General features: G+C 40.5%; 1 protein-coding gene across 4 annotated transcripts in view; it reads right to left on the reverse strand.

The window, feature by feature from the left end:
- STK31 (serine/threonine kinase 31) overlaps positions 1-17,675 on the reverse strand; it is a 33,983-nt gene extending 16,308 nt beyond the window's left edge. For 2 of the 4 annotated variants that reach the window (XM_042889232.1, XM_042889230.1), the window contains exons 1-11: positions 16,802-16,873; positions 16,623-16,682; positions 15,976-16,028; positions 14,459-14,557; positions 13,456-13,530; positions 12,540-12,698; positions 11,152-11,504; positions 9,261-9,447; positions 7,262-7,386; positions 6,433-6,592; positions 2,219-2,341 (exon numbers count right to left, since the gene is read on the reverse strand). In XM_042889232.1, the coding sequence (XP_042745166.1) occupies positions 2,219-2,341; positions 6,433-6,592; positions 7,262-7,386; positions 9,261-9,447; positions 11,152-11,504; positions 12,540-12,698; positions 13,456-13,530; positions 14,459-14,557; positions 15,976-16,028; positions 16,623-16,674 (1,386 nt within the window). In that variant the 5' untranslated portion in view covers positions 16,675-16,682; positions 16,802-16,873. Of the gene's footprint in view, positions 1-2,218; positions 2,342-6,432; positions 6,593-7,261; positions 7,387-9,260; positions 9,448-11,151; positions 11,505-12,539; positions 12,699-13,455; positions 13,531-14,458; positions 14,558-15,975; positions 16,029-16,622; positions 16,683-16,801; positions 16,874-17,627 lie in introns of those variants that run through there. The other 2 variants (XM_042889231.1, XM_042889233.1) reach the window with 2 other exon arrangements.
- Positions 17,676-18,120: the final 445 nt, after the last annotated feature.

The following is an 18,120-nucleotide window of genomic DNA, read 5'->3' on the forward strand; positions in this document are numbered from 1 at the left end:
TCTCTTCCGCGATGGAGAAGTTTCAAGTATCACAGGCCTTCCCTAAAAAATCTTGCTGATGCAGACAAAAACAAACAGCAGAACACTTCTTTCTCTTCCTTATGTGACAGCTTTCAGCTTAGTCAACATCGAATGCTCTTTCAAACTCAGTCAATGCTACTGAAAAAGCAACATGTAACAATTTAAGTCACTCAATCAAGAGTCTTTCCAAAAGGCAATAAAATAGAATCTTATAAAATTCTAACTTGACTGCAAATAGCATGTAGTCAGTATAATAGGTTGTTTAAAACAGTCATTTCCAGTGAGCCAGGTGGCACAAGCTTTATATGAGTAAGACATGTCTACAGAAACAGAACCTGTCACACCAGAAGAGCACCTGAACACATTCCAGACAGTCCTCGAAGAAAAGAGTCCTATAAATAAGTTCTATTTCCTCCCATTTATCTTTTACATAAACATACTTTCCTAAAGCACTAGCAGCTTTATCAGCAGAAGGATATGGGAACAGATTTCAGAAGAATAACAAGCTGCTATCCAAAGTCTGTTCAATGGCCCACCAACATTGAAACCAGTCACTATGTGCAAGCATGGAATGGCAAGCATGGAATTCAGGGAGAGGGATACACTACCAGGAACTGCCTGCATGCTTATGGACAGCTAACATGAAAAAGCTCACAACTGTTCAGCTCACCCTAGCCTACTGTAAAGTAACATACAATATGTAAACCCACACATCTTTTTTTCTTAACCAATGCAATTTTACCACTTGGAAAGCAGGCATCTAAAAATAACTGTTTATTTGGGTCAGTTGGATTCAACTGAGGTGGAAACTGAATTTGTCTGTAGCTCAGGCCAGTAACAGTTCTCAGCAGAAAGCCTCAAGTCAAAAGAAACACGCGACAGGGTGGGTTTACAACGTAGAGCCTCAGTGAGACAGGCATTAGTTCCCAATCTCCTGCTCTTCTGAGAGAGGAAAATACCGTGCTGCCCCACAGGAAAGAGCATGACCTCTTTAGCTCCATATCACAGCAGTCATAGTTCTCACTCAATCTTCCTGTTCTATTCAGAAAAACTACTTGTATCATCTACCTTCTAATAAAAGAGAAGGGCATCAACACAGTTAAGCTAAAGCACGGAACTCAGTTAATACACACTGCAGCATGGCAGTATTCTTTCAAATATCTTCCAGACAAACTATTACAGTTTGACTGCAGTACAATTATCCAGGGAACGTTTAATGCCTACCACCTTGTGGATTAGCACAGCACAACCTTTACGTTCATACAAAAAAAAAAACAAAAAAACACATCACAGTTTTCTTCTGTTTGAAAAAAAAAAAAACAAACCAGGAGCCATGAAGGACCCCACATTATGGAAAGCTATGAAATGATACTCATCCAAACTTTTTTCTAAGACGACACTAACCTGCATTTCAGACTTGTAACCAAAAGTAAGTGCATCAAAGCATACTCCCAAATAGTGCTATAAAATAATTCCATTAGAAATTGAGCAATTCCCTTAGAAACTGGATGCTTTTATTTTAGTAATGCTGATCCAACCTTATTTTAAACTGCATGCTGCCTTTAAAGGGGCATTTCTTCATAGGAACCCAATTCTGTACTTTTGTGGAAGAATCACAGGATGGCTTGAGTCAAAGGGACCTCAAAGATCATGAAGTTCCAACTCCCAATAAGGATTTGTACAAGCTGTCAAACTAGTAACACCTTTCACTGTCCATATACCTGCACAGTCAAAATGAAAGTACTATTTCTACAGTAAAAAAGAAGAAAATAATTTATTTTCAGAAATAAAATCCCCAATACCAGTTTGGTAGTACTTCCAATAGTAATTTTCAAGAGTTCCTACTGCATCTACAGAGACTATTTCCTCACTTATAATTTTCTTGAATTTTAGGTTCTTATCAGTGCTAGTCTTCTGTGTTTTTTGAATTCTTGTTAGTCACCAAACATAATACATTAAGATAAAACTCTTGCCCAAATGATTTTGGGATCAAAATCATTAGTTTCTAGAAACAAAACATCCTGAAAACCAAGATCACAAGAAACTCTGAGAATGAGAAGTGTCAGATGTACAGTTTAACTCAGAAGTGAGATCCTATGCTTCATCTGCTGCTTAGGTCTACAGCCATAAAACATTTAAGAAACATTTCCAAAGGCTCTCAATGTTCCAGACTCAGTCATAAGACCTCCTGCCATACCTGTAAGATGTTCGAGCGCTCACTGACGAGCAGTTGATCCACTTCCAAAATAAATTCCTTAACTGTAGAATACAAACTTTGCTGCACCTCATTTCTTTTTATAATCAACTCATCTCTTTCATCCTATGCAGAAAGAAAAGCAAATCAGTAACTTGCACACAAATGCCACACGCAACACAGATGATAAAAGAGAACACTAAGTAGTTTTCTAGGAAATGAAAAGTTTCCTCTGGACGACTGGCAGCTCTGCTGTTGGGACAAGAATCCCTCATTCCTATCAGACAAGGCACCTAACAGGCTAATCAATATCAAATCTCTTGAAATGGGTGAGGGAAGTTGAAATCTACACTCAAGCGTGTTTGCAGTGTTCTTTCAATAATGATTTAACACAATGTGCCAACAGAAATATGAAAACACATATGAATGTGAAAAACCAAAGTACAGCTTTACAGACCTGCTGTAAAGACTTACAGGCACGTTCTACATTCACCTCCACAAACTGCATCACATGCTATTTGAAAACCTAAAATCCAGATCAGCAATTGAGCAGATATTATTCAGCCAGCCAGACATAAATGGACTGGATAATAAAAAATAAATATCTGTGAACTAAGTTTTAACGCACAACTTAAAGTATTGCTTCCATGCTTAAGAAAACACCAAACAACCAAAAAGTTTTAAAGGCACTTTGCTTTCTGGGCATTTCTGGTGACTAAGCACACACACATCATTTTTACAGGCTAGATTGTGAACGAATATTCAACACTGCATAAAAACGTTGAAGGACACCTTGTTACACAGAACGCTTTCTAAGACAAGATTTCTGCAAAATATTGCTTTAGAAATGGGACAATAGAGACTGAATTGCAGCAGAAGATTCCATCAAGCAACCAAACCCCAACTAATGGCAGCTGAAGCACTAGCATCAATTCAACAGTCTGTACAGGACAGAGTGAGAGACCAGGAAGTCAGTGCATGGCTTAAGAACCACAAGTCTCCTTCCTTCCTGCGTCTGCCATTTCACTGGGTGATATAGCAGTGGGTGCCTCAGGAAACACCTGTTACATAACTCCTGAGAGCATTAACTATTTTGAAAACCTACATTACAAAGACTTAAGCTCATCACAACAGCAGACAGCGGAATCAACAGGCTGAAAACTTCTCAAACTATACTCAGAAAAGTGATTTATCCATCTCATATCTCAAACAGACATGAAAACCCCAGCACCCCATTCGTCTCAGTCACACCAAATACCAGTCCAGCTCAGCAACTTGTTTCCAACAACAGCAATCTTTATTATTAAAGGCTCTAAGAGCAGGATTAAGTAGTGCAACCACTTCATCAGTGCCTTCTTACCTCCATCACGTCATATGCAAGAGAAATATACGTTTCCATGGATACTTTCTAGTCCATGTTTTCAGCCCCTCTCTACTTCTGGCATCAGGTTTTGGCTTTATTTAGTGCAAATTACTAACTTGCAGGAAGTGAAATAGTTAAAACTAGCACTAGAATCAGCATCCTCATTAAACTGCTCTATTTATCCCACCTTCATAAAGCAAACCTTGAATATGATTTCTAATTCCAAAACATAAATGAAGCAACACTCCACAAAACACTACCTATAGTGTCTGAGTATGCAGTGTTTGCATTACAGAGTTACACTAAGAGCATACACTGCAATCAGAGCAACTTCCAATTATCCCTGTTCCCTTACCTGTAAAGCTGCCACCCTCTCTGTAAAGTTTCACACAAGAGCTGCTTAAGTAACCAGCAATGTCCTTCCTATTTCAGTATATATCCTTCCCATACTGAGCACACAGTTTACATCCAATTCTGTGATGACTTTCAGGTACATTTTTAAGCTCTTCCACTCCAGATGAGCAACCTACATTGTTTTTATGCAAATCATACCTCAGTACCATCTCAGTTCACTAATTGTTATGCTTCCAAGACACCCATTACATAACCATCTTATTCAAGATCAAACAATTCAACGAGACACCTTCATTTGAGGATATTTAGTCTAAACAAATGAAGAAACTATTAAAAAGTAACAAATCAAAAGTAACCAAGTTAAATCAGCATAAATCAACTATGAAACTACAGAATGTGAATACTGAAACACCTCTTACTGTGCATTCAAATTCTATTGGGCTTACCTGTAATATTGTTTAAGATGCACTAGGTTTCTCCAAAAGCAAGATAAAACATTTACTTTCAAGAGCTAACAAACCAGATTTGTTACAGGGAGAGAGCAAAGTTAGAGGAAGAGCACGTTGATTAGATGACCTAATAGCAAGATTTAGCCTTACAAAACTAGTTTTGGCAGCTAAGTCGACAGACGAAGCAAACAGACTTCAACAATTTGTTACAGCTCAATAGGCAGCTATTTCTTCCACCTGTTTGGGTTCAGAGGGCTTCCTATGTGCTGGCATCTCATTTCCACTAAATGGGAAACAAAGAGCAACTCAGTATGCTGATGTTGCTGGCTATTAAAAATATTTGTTAAGTATTTAAATAAGGACATCAAGCAGAATAACAAGCAGATCATTTTACTGTGAGCACCTTGGACATTTCTTATATCTGCAGGCAAGTTCTACAAGAGCCTTGGAATGCCCTGCTTCCAGCAATTCATCTTGAAAACTAAATTAGCTCTTCAAGGGAGCTCTACTCTTCAGCACACAATCCCAACTGCACACCCTTTGCAGTTCTCAGGCACTCTAAGGGATACCTGACACTGAGCAGAACTCCTGTCTTTTCTCCTTTTCCCCTATTTAAAATATTAGTGACACGGTCATGACAACCTTCCACAGCAGGAATCTTCAAAAGCCACAGAAGGCTCTTGAGAAGTCGTAAGAGTTTGTGCCACCATTCATTTACGCCTTAGTTTAAGGTAATTAGGAAAAATGCCAAGAAGGAAGGCGGGGGGTTTATTTCTGAACAGAACTGGTTTTCAGGCTGCTGCAAGGCCACACCTTGCCAACATGAAACACAGTGCTAAAACAAACATACCTGGAAGAACACAGCGCAGCCTGGCCATAGCATTTCAACTGCTCTAACAGTTCAACACTACAACGCATCCTGTAGACAACATCACCGTTAGCCACCCACAACTAAAAAGAATGGCAATACCTACATGCTCTAACATACAAAAGTAAATTCACTAAAAAAAAAAAAAAAAAAAAAAAAAAAGAAAATCCTGAAACACTCTTCAAAACTGAGACCTCTTTTCAGGAAGCTTTTCCTGGATGAATGCTGCTTTCTGGGGTTAGCAACTCAGAGGAGAGAAAAGTAGCAGCAGCAGCTACTCTTCTATATGTTGCCAGCCTGTACAAAGCAAGCCCCAAGTGCTGTATGTTTACTAACACATTATTTTAAACATTTGACTAAGTTCTCAGTAAATGAAAGAATCTCTTCTCACCTACATCAACTGAATGTGAGCTATGCTACAGATGTTCTAATTCTTGCCCTGCACAAAAACAGAATGTATTTTATTCAACCATATGGCTTATTATTTTTCAGTCCATTTCATGAGCCATTAAATTCACTGAAATGCTGCAATACCTCTTCAGCAAAGACATTTAAAAAGGTTTCAGGTTATATATGATAACACAACATGTTTGCTGCCACGTTCCCAGAGCACTGCTACTTCCCCAGCCCCACCACACCACACCACCTGCCACAGAGCACAGAACCCTCCTGTTCTCAAAAGCAGCACCTCCAACAAGAGGCAGTACATAAGCATATTTATCATTACAGCCACTTCTTACATACTCAGGCAGGCTTTCACTGATTGTAGCAGCTGAGAAGTTACACTAGATGGCATCTTTCCCCCGTACAAGTCCATCTGCCTGCACAGCTGCTATTTGCGTATCAATCTCCCTATACACCCCCACAGGAGGGACTTACATAATACTGTAGTGGCACACTGCTTGAAGAAAGGCTTTAAAGACACATCAGCTGCACAGCTGAAGTGTTTTTTAATTATTACAGAATAGAAGACCTTCAGTCAATGCATTCTGATATGCTTACATGTTTTCATAACTATCAAGGGTGTCAAAGTAGTCTAATAGAAAAATAACAGTTCATAAACTTATCAGTTGCAGAAGGTAACAGAGATCTGATGTCTGCCTTTTGCCAGGCAGCATTTCCTTGCTGTGCCCACGATACCCCGGTGCACTCACAAGACTAAAATGCTCTTGTCAAAACATACCCTGTTTTTGCATAACTGAATCATCTCCTGAGCCAAGTCATACTCTGTCCAAAGCTTCTGCACTTTTTCCAAGGAACACGGAACAGTGATATTTCCTTCTGTAACCAGTTTTATGGCTTGTGAAAGCTGCTCCCCAAAACCAGCATTCTTTTTTGCACGCCTGAATATTAAGGAAGAAACAGACTTTTTATCCAGAAAATACTTATTTTTCCCCAGAACTCAAACACTTTAGAACTCAGTGCTATTTGCTCACCTTCCACATACAGAGCTTGACAACTATCATGTCCACCTAGTTTCTACCACAAGGCAGTAAAAGCAGCATGCCTCCCTCAAATGTTAAACCCCTCTTTGAGGAAGTACGAAGAGTACGTCCATTATATCTCAGTATTACACTCTTAATTTCTATTCTGTATCATTTCGCCCCTCTACATTTTCTTTATTCAACTGTTATGAACATGTGAGCATTATGTATGCTCCTTCTTAAAGGCACTGACGGTCATTTCTATTTCAAGTCTCAGCCCCTTGCAGCTTCATTCCTTCTTTTAATACTAGAGAGATAACTTCAAGTATCCAATGAGATTACCTCTACCAGCAATAAAGATATCTAAACTAAATAGTAACGAGCATCTTCCTTAACACTGGAATTGAAAGGCAACACAAATCCCAGTGTGATAAAGAAAAAAAAAAACCTCAAGTTTAAGTCTTGGCTTTGGGGATTACCCTCCCAACACAGTACTTGTCCTAGAAAAGAACCTGGGAAATGAAAGTATGCTTTCAGAGGATAAAGAGGGCAACATTAAAAAGTACTACGTTAGAAACAAATACATACCTGATTTCTTTCAACATCTTCACCTTAGCAGCCAAATCTTTCATTTTTGTTCCAACGTACTTCTGCAGGGTTTCCTCGAGATACTCAGCTCTTTTCCTGGATTCTTCCTTCTCTTGTTTAATCATCTGTCAATTTTGGAGTAACGTTTCAGACAGAAAGACAGAATCAGCTGGGATGACTAACACAAAGACCACAGTTTAAACCTTTAAAAGCCTAGCTGCTATTGAAACACCGACAAAATGCCCAGGAACACAAAAACCAATATGAAAATGTTCTTCCTTTTAATAGCTTCTTGTCAGTCCTTGGTTCATTTCCTTCCTCTCATTTTAGTAGTAATGTGTTTAAGTGTACTCCCCATTTGCTAGCATCCCTTAAGACAATACGGAATTTTTTCTTTTCTTACTGACAAATTGCAAAGCATTAGTCTAGGGAAGTCACTATTGGGACCACATTCAACTCCTTACTCCCAAAATCACACCTGAAACAGTGCAGTACAGTTCTTACTGTACTTTACAACCATACGGATCTTCCCACAAAGAATTTTCTCAGCAGAAAAACAAAGAAAAAAAAAAAATACTCAGGCTACATTCTACAAGGGACAATCTGAAGTTAAAAGCCCTTGCTTTCATACCACTGAGATGCACTTACAAACCCCATTTCAAGTATCAGAACAGTCTTCAGAGACTGTCAACCTCTCTAGACTTGCTACATATGTATTATATACAGTAAACCCTCCCCAGCAAAAACACCCACTTCACACTACACACTGTTTTGTATTTACTGATGAGCATTTAAAGCCTACTGACTGTAGGACATTTCTGAAGCACTCCTCAAAGCAGCAACCATCACCCATAGCCCTTTCTAAAAACACATCACTTCAGTGTTTTTAGCAACAAGCAAAGATTTTCATACTTCAGCAAACATCCACAACCGTTTCTTTTAAAGCATTTACTTCCAGTCAACAAAAAGGTAATTAAAATTTGTAGAAAACACCTTAAAAAAAAAAAATCAGAATACAGTTAAGAAATGCTTCCAAGAACTCCTTGAATTTAAGGAACTTTTTGTTAGCTTCAGATCCTACACTGATATTTGTAAATTTAATTTGCATTAGTGCACAAACTTGGTATCTTTAGCCGATGACAAGCAATTGTAACAGGTCAGTGCATGTAGAAACATGGGTATTCAAGGGAGAGCCTGGTTACCAGTAGTCTCATTAAAGCAACAGAGAAATAGGAAGGAGCTCTTCTTCACAATCTCAGTATTGAGGGCATCAGAATGCTTTACACAATGCTACATCCTCCTTCTTATCTCTACGTTTAAGAGGTTGCAAGATTTTTTCCTCAACTCACACAAGAATTACATCCCTTCACACATTGACCTCTTCTCACTCTTGCTGTTTACCACACAAAACCACACAGCATTCTGAAGCCTATCAGTAATAAAGCACTGCACTTCTCACACAATGTTAGGAAGAACTGCATTTCCCTGGAAGAAATACAAGCATGTGGTATTTGTATCCTTTCTATTCAGCAGCAATTCAGAAAACAAACATTTTCCTCCAGTCCTAAAATTCAATAGCTGCTGCGATTCTGTGATGCTTTGGAGTTTTCAGCCTAGCATACAGAGTTTTATTCAGCCTTTAAGCGAGGAAAAAAAAAAAAAAAGGCTGGACAACGTCCTTAGAAATAAAGCATGTTTTTAATCAGAAAATGCAAAACTCAAAGCTCAAACTGCACTAAGTGCAGCAGCAAGCTGCTACGTACACCCAAGGGAGTGAGGGTGCAGCCTGGACCACAATGCATGTGACAACACTGCCAGCATGCCCTGCACTGGGGAAAACCAAGTCTGTCCAACCAGTGTGATCCTGCTGTATTTCAAACAGCAGAGCACAGCCTTGAACTGCAGCCTGAAGAAACTACAAGACAGAAGCACCATGAAAAACATCTGCAACCAGCAAAGAAGCTTGCATTTAAAAAAAATAATGATAATGTTCACATACCTGAAGTTCACCTTTCAGATGCTCGACTTCCAGTTCTAGTTCCTTCTGTCTTCTCAATAGATTTACATTCTCCTTTCTTTGAGTTTCTTTCTCCTCTTCAAAGATGTCATTCTCTTCAGCCAGGTTCTGATCTCTTACACATGCCAAACTTCTGTTAAGCACTGGGGCAGAAGCTGGTGTTTTGTCCCTTTAAAAAATTAAGGGGAATTAACAAGACAAAACCCACCACGATGTGTATTTGTTCATGCTATCATAGTTTCAGTAATGACTACAAAACACCCCTAAGGAGACTATAAGAGCATCTACATAATTGTGTTTTATTTCTTCACAATTTATAACTCTCTCCACTGGAGTCTTCAAAGACTGTTACACAACACTGAAGAAGAAAACAATCAAGAAGCACAACATTCATACATCATTTGAAGAGAACCCTTTATGTTTTACTATTGCTAACTCAAATGCCTCTCCATCCAAAAAAACCAAACCATCTTGCTGCACCACACATCAGACCCACAGTAGCCAATAATTCCAATTTTATACCTACTGAATAGACTTTTCTTTTTGAACTACTTTAAGGGAAACATTTTGGATCTCTACCCCTGCATGGCATTACTTACATCACAGTTTTTCTTTCCACCTCATTCTCCTTCATGATTACAGCCCTCCTGAAACATGCTAAAATCACCAGAATATGTGGAAATGGAATAAAGGATCTGCAGCTGCTAAACACTCAGACCAGACAGGATTCTTTGGGGTACAGTGCCAGCTCAACAGCAAGAGTCACATAACAATAATATTAGATAATAACAATTATTGTCTCTTTTTTCAAAATTAGATTTGGGGTGTATGTAACTGAGAAATCAGGCCAGCTCAGAGTATTTAAGTGATTTATAATAAGGTACTACACTGTGAATTCAGACTTCTTTAAAGAGCACTTCATCTCGTATTAGTATTTGTTAACAGCACAGAACTGCCTATGTGATTTAAATGTAAATTTAACCAACCCAGGGTGTTTGGGGTTGGTTTCTTGTTGTGGTTTTTTTTTTTTTTTTTTTTTTAAGAATATGATTTCTTACATCACTGCAGCTCTCTGAATGAGAAGTACCATCTTTTCCATCCACAAACATCTTCCCCAGCAGCCTGTTGCCATGGCAATCCTAGCAATTGTAGGACAAGTTTATTTCAAAAGATTTCTGACAACTCAAACTGCCAAGTTACCACTAGCTCTTGTCAATGTAATTACCAGCTGCAGGCATCACTACCCCCTAAAGCCTTCAGACTGCAATTGCTGGCTTTATTTCTTAACCAGCACGCACAGTTGAGCTCCTGCACAAACAAATAACCAAAATGTTTGTCCTGCCAGGTGAATGTACTTTCACATTCCACATTTGAGTCCATGAGTTTTAACACATGTAAATAAACATGGAGTAGTAACAAAGATTCTCAGAGATAAGCCTGTGGCAATTACGCAGATGCATAAAGGAACATCACTGACTGTCAGTGCAGAATCTCCAAGAGGCCCAATACCCTGCAACCTTCACTTCCAACTAAGGTTCACTGCTTAATAGATGCCATACTGTCTACTTTTTCAGAAGTGTTGCATTAAGACAAACAAAATTCTCTTTGGAAAGCAAATGAAGAACAACATGCAACAACAGTAAGAATAGGTTTTGTACAGGTTACTGCCCTAACTCCCATTACCACAGCACGCCACACACGTGCTTTTGTATCTCTCTTCCACTCAGTACCAGCATTACTGGACACTGGGAAGACAGAAGAACCTTTCATCTCAGACAATCATTTACCCACCACCTTCTCACATAAACACATCCCAGCAACTACACCGATCACACACTCACACAAACCTTTCCCTGACATCCCACTGCCTTACTTTGTAAGAATCACACTGTTTCCAGCAAAAGCCTGATTCCTTGCAGTGGCAGCTACAGGGTCCAAGACCGCTGTGGGACGGTTGCACAGCACATGACCAGGCCTGTTCACCCACAGAGGAGCAGGAGCTTTCATCTTCTTACGCTGGTTTTGCACGGCATCTTCTCTCTTTTCCACATCTTCAGTGCTTCCTGGAGATCTGCACTTTTCAGCAAACCCCGCCTTGGCCACCTCTTCTCCTATGTCTACTTTTTCACATTCTGCCTGGACAAGAATGATATCATCCTTCTGCCTGGCCTTCTGCCGTACTTTTATTGCTTTTTCAAAAACAAGGCTACCCAAGAACGTCTTCCCCTGTGAAGTAAAATATACTGATGTTGTGTACCAGTCATTTTGAAAACTTACAACTCATTTTTGACAACTTTCTGCTATGAAACCAAAACAAAACAGAATTTAAGACCAAAACCCAAGGAGCAACACAAATAAAGCTTCATATGTTTGACACACTTATTCTGAAACAACAGTGCATCTGTGCAACTCTGCCTCTACCTGATCTAATCTCTGTTAACACCAGATTGGACATCACCAATATTTCTCACTCATTATTTAACTTCAAAGAATTCGGTATCATTTATAGATGGCGAGTCCAAAATACCACTAACTAAAATATAAACTAGCAGTTTTGATTTTTGTTCAGCCTGAACATCTGAACATAAGCTGCCATCACTTAAAATTAAGAGTGGAAGAGATTGGAGGAAGGAAAGAGATATTTCAACACACAGGAAGCAAAGAAAGCTCTACCACAAGCAATACAAAGTGATGGAAAAAACAAGCAAACAAAAGCCAACCAGAAATCATAACAGATTTTCACGTCCTCATCACATTAAGCAATGTGAATAGGACACAGGGAAGAGACTATACACAAGGGGTCTCAGTATCTCCTCTGAATGGCACAGAGCCACACGGCAGGTAGGACAGCCACTACCTGTTCAGCTCCCCTGGCAACTGCTGCTCTCGAGGCAGCTGAGAGCAGCAGAGCATAATTTTAAGAGTGCAGAATTGGTGGTGTCCACAAGAAGATCACTTCTCAAAACTAGACCGAGTAGAGCCACTCAGAACAGCTCTGAGTTGTTATCAGTCTTGTCGGCAGCAGCTGCTGAGTACGCAGAACTGCAAAAGCGTACTCTAAAATCATCCCTCCCCAGGACACCGTGAACCAAACCATTTTAGCTTCTGGAGTACATTCAGGGCAAGTAATCAGAGCTTCTCAGCATGTCCTGCTATCACAGCTGAACACTCAGCTCATCGAAAACTCCTCAAGACACTACACAGACATTTGGCACCGTCTGTTGCAGGCACATCATAAGTGCTTCAAAATCTGCCACTCACCTGGTCAAACATGCTTAAGTTCTGCTCAGCTGGTAACTGCAGTCCCCAGAGTCTGTACTTCTTGGCAATGCTTGGATATTGCAAGCTTTCAGGAATTTCAACTATTTCTGATCTATTTATAATCTCAGAATTTCCATAGTCAATGTATAATACCTGACACTGTAACAATGACATAAAATATAATTAAGCAGAAGTTACGTGAACCTCCTACCAAAACGTGCACTGAGAAGAACTACAGCACAAGCTTTTTAACAGATGTGTGTGACACAGTACTGTGTCTGAGGCAGGAATCAGACCCTCCCATACTAAGTCTAACACACCCTTCAAAGAAAGTTCAGAGAGTTAAAGAACTGCGTAAGAACTGAAAAACCTTTGAGTACCAGGACATTTATTGGCAATATTCTTTCCCCCCTCCGAAGAACTACAACTTGGAAGTAATACAGAAGACTTCCTTCCATAGGCAGATACACAATCTAAGGCGTTCAGAAATCATGATTTTAAAGAGGATCTACAAGCCTTCTGTGTCAGCCACCCAAAGTGACAAAGAAGCCTTTTGGTGCAATCGGATCAGCGCTAACACATCACACAACAGCTACCATTTTCACCTCTCAGCAGCTTGAAATTAAATTGCATCGTTTAACAACATGAACTACCACTTGTGATTTTGTTTTTTTTCCAAGACATCCCAACAGCACTTTGCAAGTATGGCACGTCTTGTCAGTCTTCTCATCAGCAACATTCAAAATTACGGGTCGCTTGGATTTCTGTCACGCATCCATATTCAGTGATTTTTGTATTTATTCAGACAGGAAGGTTAGAAGAAGGAGGGAGGAGTTGCATTTATTTCCCACAGGAGCATAGAAAATAAAAAAGCTGACAAGTGCATAAAAACTGGAAAAAAAAAAATTGTTCCTGCCTTTTCACTGTTGATCATACGCTGCACCATACATCTGTACCAACATCTATCTTCAGAGAAACAGCCACCATAAATCTGAAAATAAGGCAGAAAAGTCAAGAACAGCAATCTGAAAACATAAACATAGATCAAAACGATATTCGTAATACACTGCAAATCTTATTTTCGCTCTGCTAGAATGATCTCAACAGCACTCTGAAAACAAAGTGATGCATTTGATGTTCCATCTCTCATAACAACATTTGCTAGATGCTTCAAAAACTATAAACCTCTACTCCACAAACAATACTCAAAGAAAATCTCACAACTATAAAAACTAACGTTTTACACAGCAGGTTCGTATGTTTTTTTCCTACAAATGCGTTGCTACAACATGGAATTGGCACTGACAGCTTAGTAAGCTGAACAAAGGAACAGTCACACCACAACGTGCTGAGTTTGCTGTCAATGGGTTTTCTTCAAGAGGAAGGCAGGCGGCCATTCACCTACACAATAAACAGCTCAAAGATAAACTGTTCTATTAAATCTTCTTCTGCAGCAAGCCATCAGCAGTTCACACAAAAGTTGTTACCACTCTTTATAGGCTAAAGTTGCATAAAACTGCAACTAAACGTATTCTTCTTATCCTCTTAACACCACTTTGTATAGCCCACTAAGCACTACAGATTTTCATCTGATTTTCCACACTTTCTGAGGCAGCAAAGAATCCCTTCTCTAGAAAAGCATTGCTCTGTAGTTACAAACCATCATTTCATATCCATGTATATACACACACATACATGGTTGCATAATTTATAATTGAGGTCTGAAGTGAGGAAAGAAATAAAATTTGCACACAACAACTAAGCATTTTCATTAGGGCCAACAGCAGTTCTTAAATAGGTTTGGAGAACACAGACCCACAACATAAAGACCAATAAGACAGCAAAGAAAATGGCTGCATTCAATTAAAGCTTTTACATCCAAGGGAAGAACAAATTTTATATATGCATAACCTACGTACCTTATTAAAATCAAGCTTGCCAAATGCTGCTTGAGCCCGAGGACAAACTTCTGCCAGAGCACAACTTAATTTCAAGAGGTCATTACAGCTACTGATGTTCTAGGTGTGGAGAGAGGGCATGAGTTACTGCAATTTTTAATAGCTGCTTGATGCTTACAAAAACAAAGTCAGAACAGTTGCACAGCCGCTAAAGTAATGTCCCACCTTAAAGTTTAGAACTTCATGGCTTTAATTGTACTTGGAAGCCTGCTCTCATATTTCAAAACTTCATGGAGAGGCAGATAAATATATCCCAAATAAACAGTCCACGTAGAGCATTTTTAACTGTTTAATTACCAGATTCTGCAAGAAATACACAGACCCCACGTATCAATCCCACCTCACAAACTTTTGTACATGATCAGTGTTCTTTGTATCTCTCTCCATAAACCCAAGAGACAACAGCCCTAGCATACCTCTCATCTCCTTACTTTGAAGGTTTAGGTTTTGGTTTAGCAAAGCAAAGCAGACACTTTCTAGTTACAGCTTGGTTAATGTGAACCACTGAGATGCTGGGTCAGATCCAATAGCATGGTATACATTCAACGTCAATTTTACATGTAATTCAAAGCAAAACATTCAGAGCTCTGAAAGAAAACATCAGTGCAGCCAAACATTCTGTCATCCTCAGAAGTACACTCCTAACTTCTGCACTTTGCAATATGAAATAAAACACTGTAACCAAGACTCAGAACACCAGGGTAAGAATGCAAAGGAGAATGAACTATTACATCTACTTTTCTTTTAAAAGAGGAAGCTGTTTCATAAACAGTACAAGCAAAGGTTGCTCTCTCCCCCCTAGCTCTTATTAACATGGCCAGTGCCTGCTGTGCCCATGGGGCTCGCAGTGAGACAGGTGCTGACTAACACACGCTCCATCAGTCAACAGATCACGTAAACCCAAAGCCACCTGGTTCTCTCTTCTCCCTTCTGCACCCATTAATGAAAGCTGCTACTTTTCATCTTACTCACACCTCCCTCCTGCCCACACAGCCTAAAATGGAAGGGACCTGATGCCTCAAACAATTCCCTGTTCAGTTCAGCTGAAATGGGTCCCACAGAGCAGAAGACACTCACCCACACCCAACCTGCCTCCTGGAGTACTCCTGTTGCCTGCTGCAGTATTTTGCAGGTAATATCGAAAACTTTTTTTTTTTTTAAACCAAATGGCTACCAAACATTTATGGAACAAACTACCCAGAGAGGTGGTAGAGTCACCATCCCTGGAGGTGTTCAAGAAACGCATCCACGTGGCATTAAGAGACATGGATTAGTAGATGTGGTGGTGATGGGCTGATGGCTGAACTTGATCTTAGTGATCTCTTCCAACCACAGCGATTCTACGAAAACCTGGCTACAGTTCAAACAGATGGACAGACAATTATTTTTGACTTTTTAGAAAAGTGATTGATTTCAGTTTTAAATGATACAGCACTTGTGATTCTGAGATCTAGAATAACCTTCTTTTTTAAACTCACCTGTGCCCAAAACGTTATGGCATCTTCAACATGACAGCCCACAACATCCTCAGCTTGAAGGAGGAAGAAAAAAAAAATAGTAATGAAACATTTGTGGTGGTTTAACCCAGCAGCAGCTGAGCACTACACAGCCCTTTATTCACTGCCCACCTCTCGATGGAGTGGGGGAAGAGAACAGGGGGGGAAACAAGAAAAAGTCACTGTTTGAGATTAAAAAAAAAAATAAGGCAGAGGAAAAAAGGATATGATATTAATACATAAATATACCAAACAAGCAGTACACAAAGCAACTGCTCACCACCTGCCAACCAATGCCCAGACAGCCCGCACGCAAGCAACTCTTTAGTTCTACGGTTTTTTCACATATTGCCCCAAGGTAGGGAATATCTGAGGTCAGCCGTTGTGGTTCTGCTCCCTCCCACCCCTCCTGGCAGGACAGCAGGAGAAGCAGAGAAACTGACAGGTCCGTGGCTCGGCGCAGCGCTACTCAGCAACAACCGCTGTGCTACCAACGCTGCTTTTCTCCTGCAGTCACAACAGCATCACACCGGGCGCTGTGAAGCAAAACTCCATCCCAGGCAAAACCAGGCTAACTCTATTCACAAAAGTAAGATTACACTGTTTGATGAAGAAAAACTTCACATTACCTTTTCCGTTGTCCGTGCCTTCATCCACACAAACACCCATGACAGAACTCATGACTGCCCCTGCAACACCACAGACTCCCTTCAGCTGAAGCAAAAGGCAGCATCACCCATACAGCCATAAGACCCTTCTCCCGCTAAAAGCAAGATCTCCACCCCTCAGCCCCCCTCTCTGCTCTCACCTTACCCACAAATTGGACCCCCGCTGAAGGAGCTCACAGCGCTTTTAACCACAAGGAGCCCGACCGCACGGCGCCACCGCCGAAGACTCGGCGCTCGCACGCGCTGCCGCCTTTCGCGCAGCTTCCCGCCGCTGGCCCTGCGCGTGCGCACAGCGGCCCGGGGCTGCCATGCGTGGTAGGGGCGGCTGAGGGAGCGAGGCCCTGGGGCAGGGCGGCGAGAGCTGAGCGCGTTTACCGCTTCGTTTTGGAGCGGCAGCAGGTCTGCTTTCATTAGAATCCTAGAATAGAATCATTCCGTTTGGGAAAGATCATCCAGCCCAACCACCAGCCCATCCCCACGGTGCCAACCGGCCACGTCCCTCAGTGCCGTACGCACACTGTTCTTTAAGGCCTCTGGGGACGGTGAGCCCGCCGCTCCCCTGGGCAGCCCGATCAGTGCGTTACAGAGACTTGTCAACGAGCCGTTTAATATGCACGACGTGCAAGAAAGACTCTGACAACTTGCAAAAGTAATTCTGCGCTGATTGCACCATTCTGCACCATTGCTGGCTGTGAATTCACACAGTTCCCTTCCTCCCAACCTGAGAAAGACACACATTTTATATTTAGCATCAGAGAATCAGAAGGAACCCCTTCTCCTTCCCTTATCGCTGGCTAGTCTTTAGTGTCATTAATATTACACCTCAGTTTTTCCATAGAGGATGAACACTAGTGAAAAAAATTATCTTCTACTCTGAGCACTGTAATAATGGCAAATACTCGTTTGAAAGCCAATTATTCTAAACACGAATAGTGGCTAAGTGCTGCCTCAGACCTACGCAATTACATTTGAACAGGTTAGAGCTCTCTATTACGACAAATCCCCGTATCTCCTTGCCCGATTCCTTGGATCAAAGTCAGGAGTAGTTAATGTGTGCAGCTGAATGACAGATAGATGCACACAGATAAATCATGAAGTGATAACTTATCTGCCTTCCAACATTCCGTCCAAAGTCCAGGACCTCTCTCAGGAAACAAGTTGTCAACAAGTGCACATGAAATTGAGCTCTTTCATGAACGCTGTCAGTGGCAAACACTTTGGCATCTGATCTCTGCTTTTACCTTTAACAAAATTCCTTTTTTTTTTAAATAGAAGTACAAAAATTGTGTGTTTTTTTTTTAGGATAATTTTGGATTAGTTACTTTGAGAGTCATTCTGATCTGCAAATTTCACACAAGACATGACAGCAGTCTCCAGTTTTCACAGCCAGCAACATTATAAAATATATTTCACTGATTTTTTCATATAAGGATACTAAAAATTCTGCAAGATGTTCTAC

Source organism: Lagopus leucura, unplaced genomic scaffold (genome assembly GCF_019238085.1).
Source record: "Lagopus leucura isolate 7727_CA_CO unplaced genomic scaffold, USGS_WTPT01 Super-Scaffold_100157, whole genome shotgun sequence".
NCBI classification, from domain to species: Eukaryota; Metazoa; Chordata; class Aves; order Galliformes; family Phasianidae; genus Lagopus; species Lagopus leucura.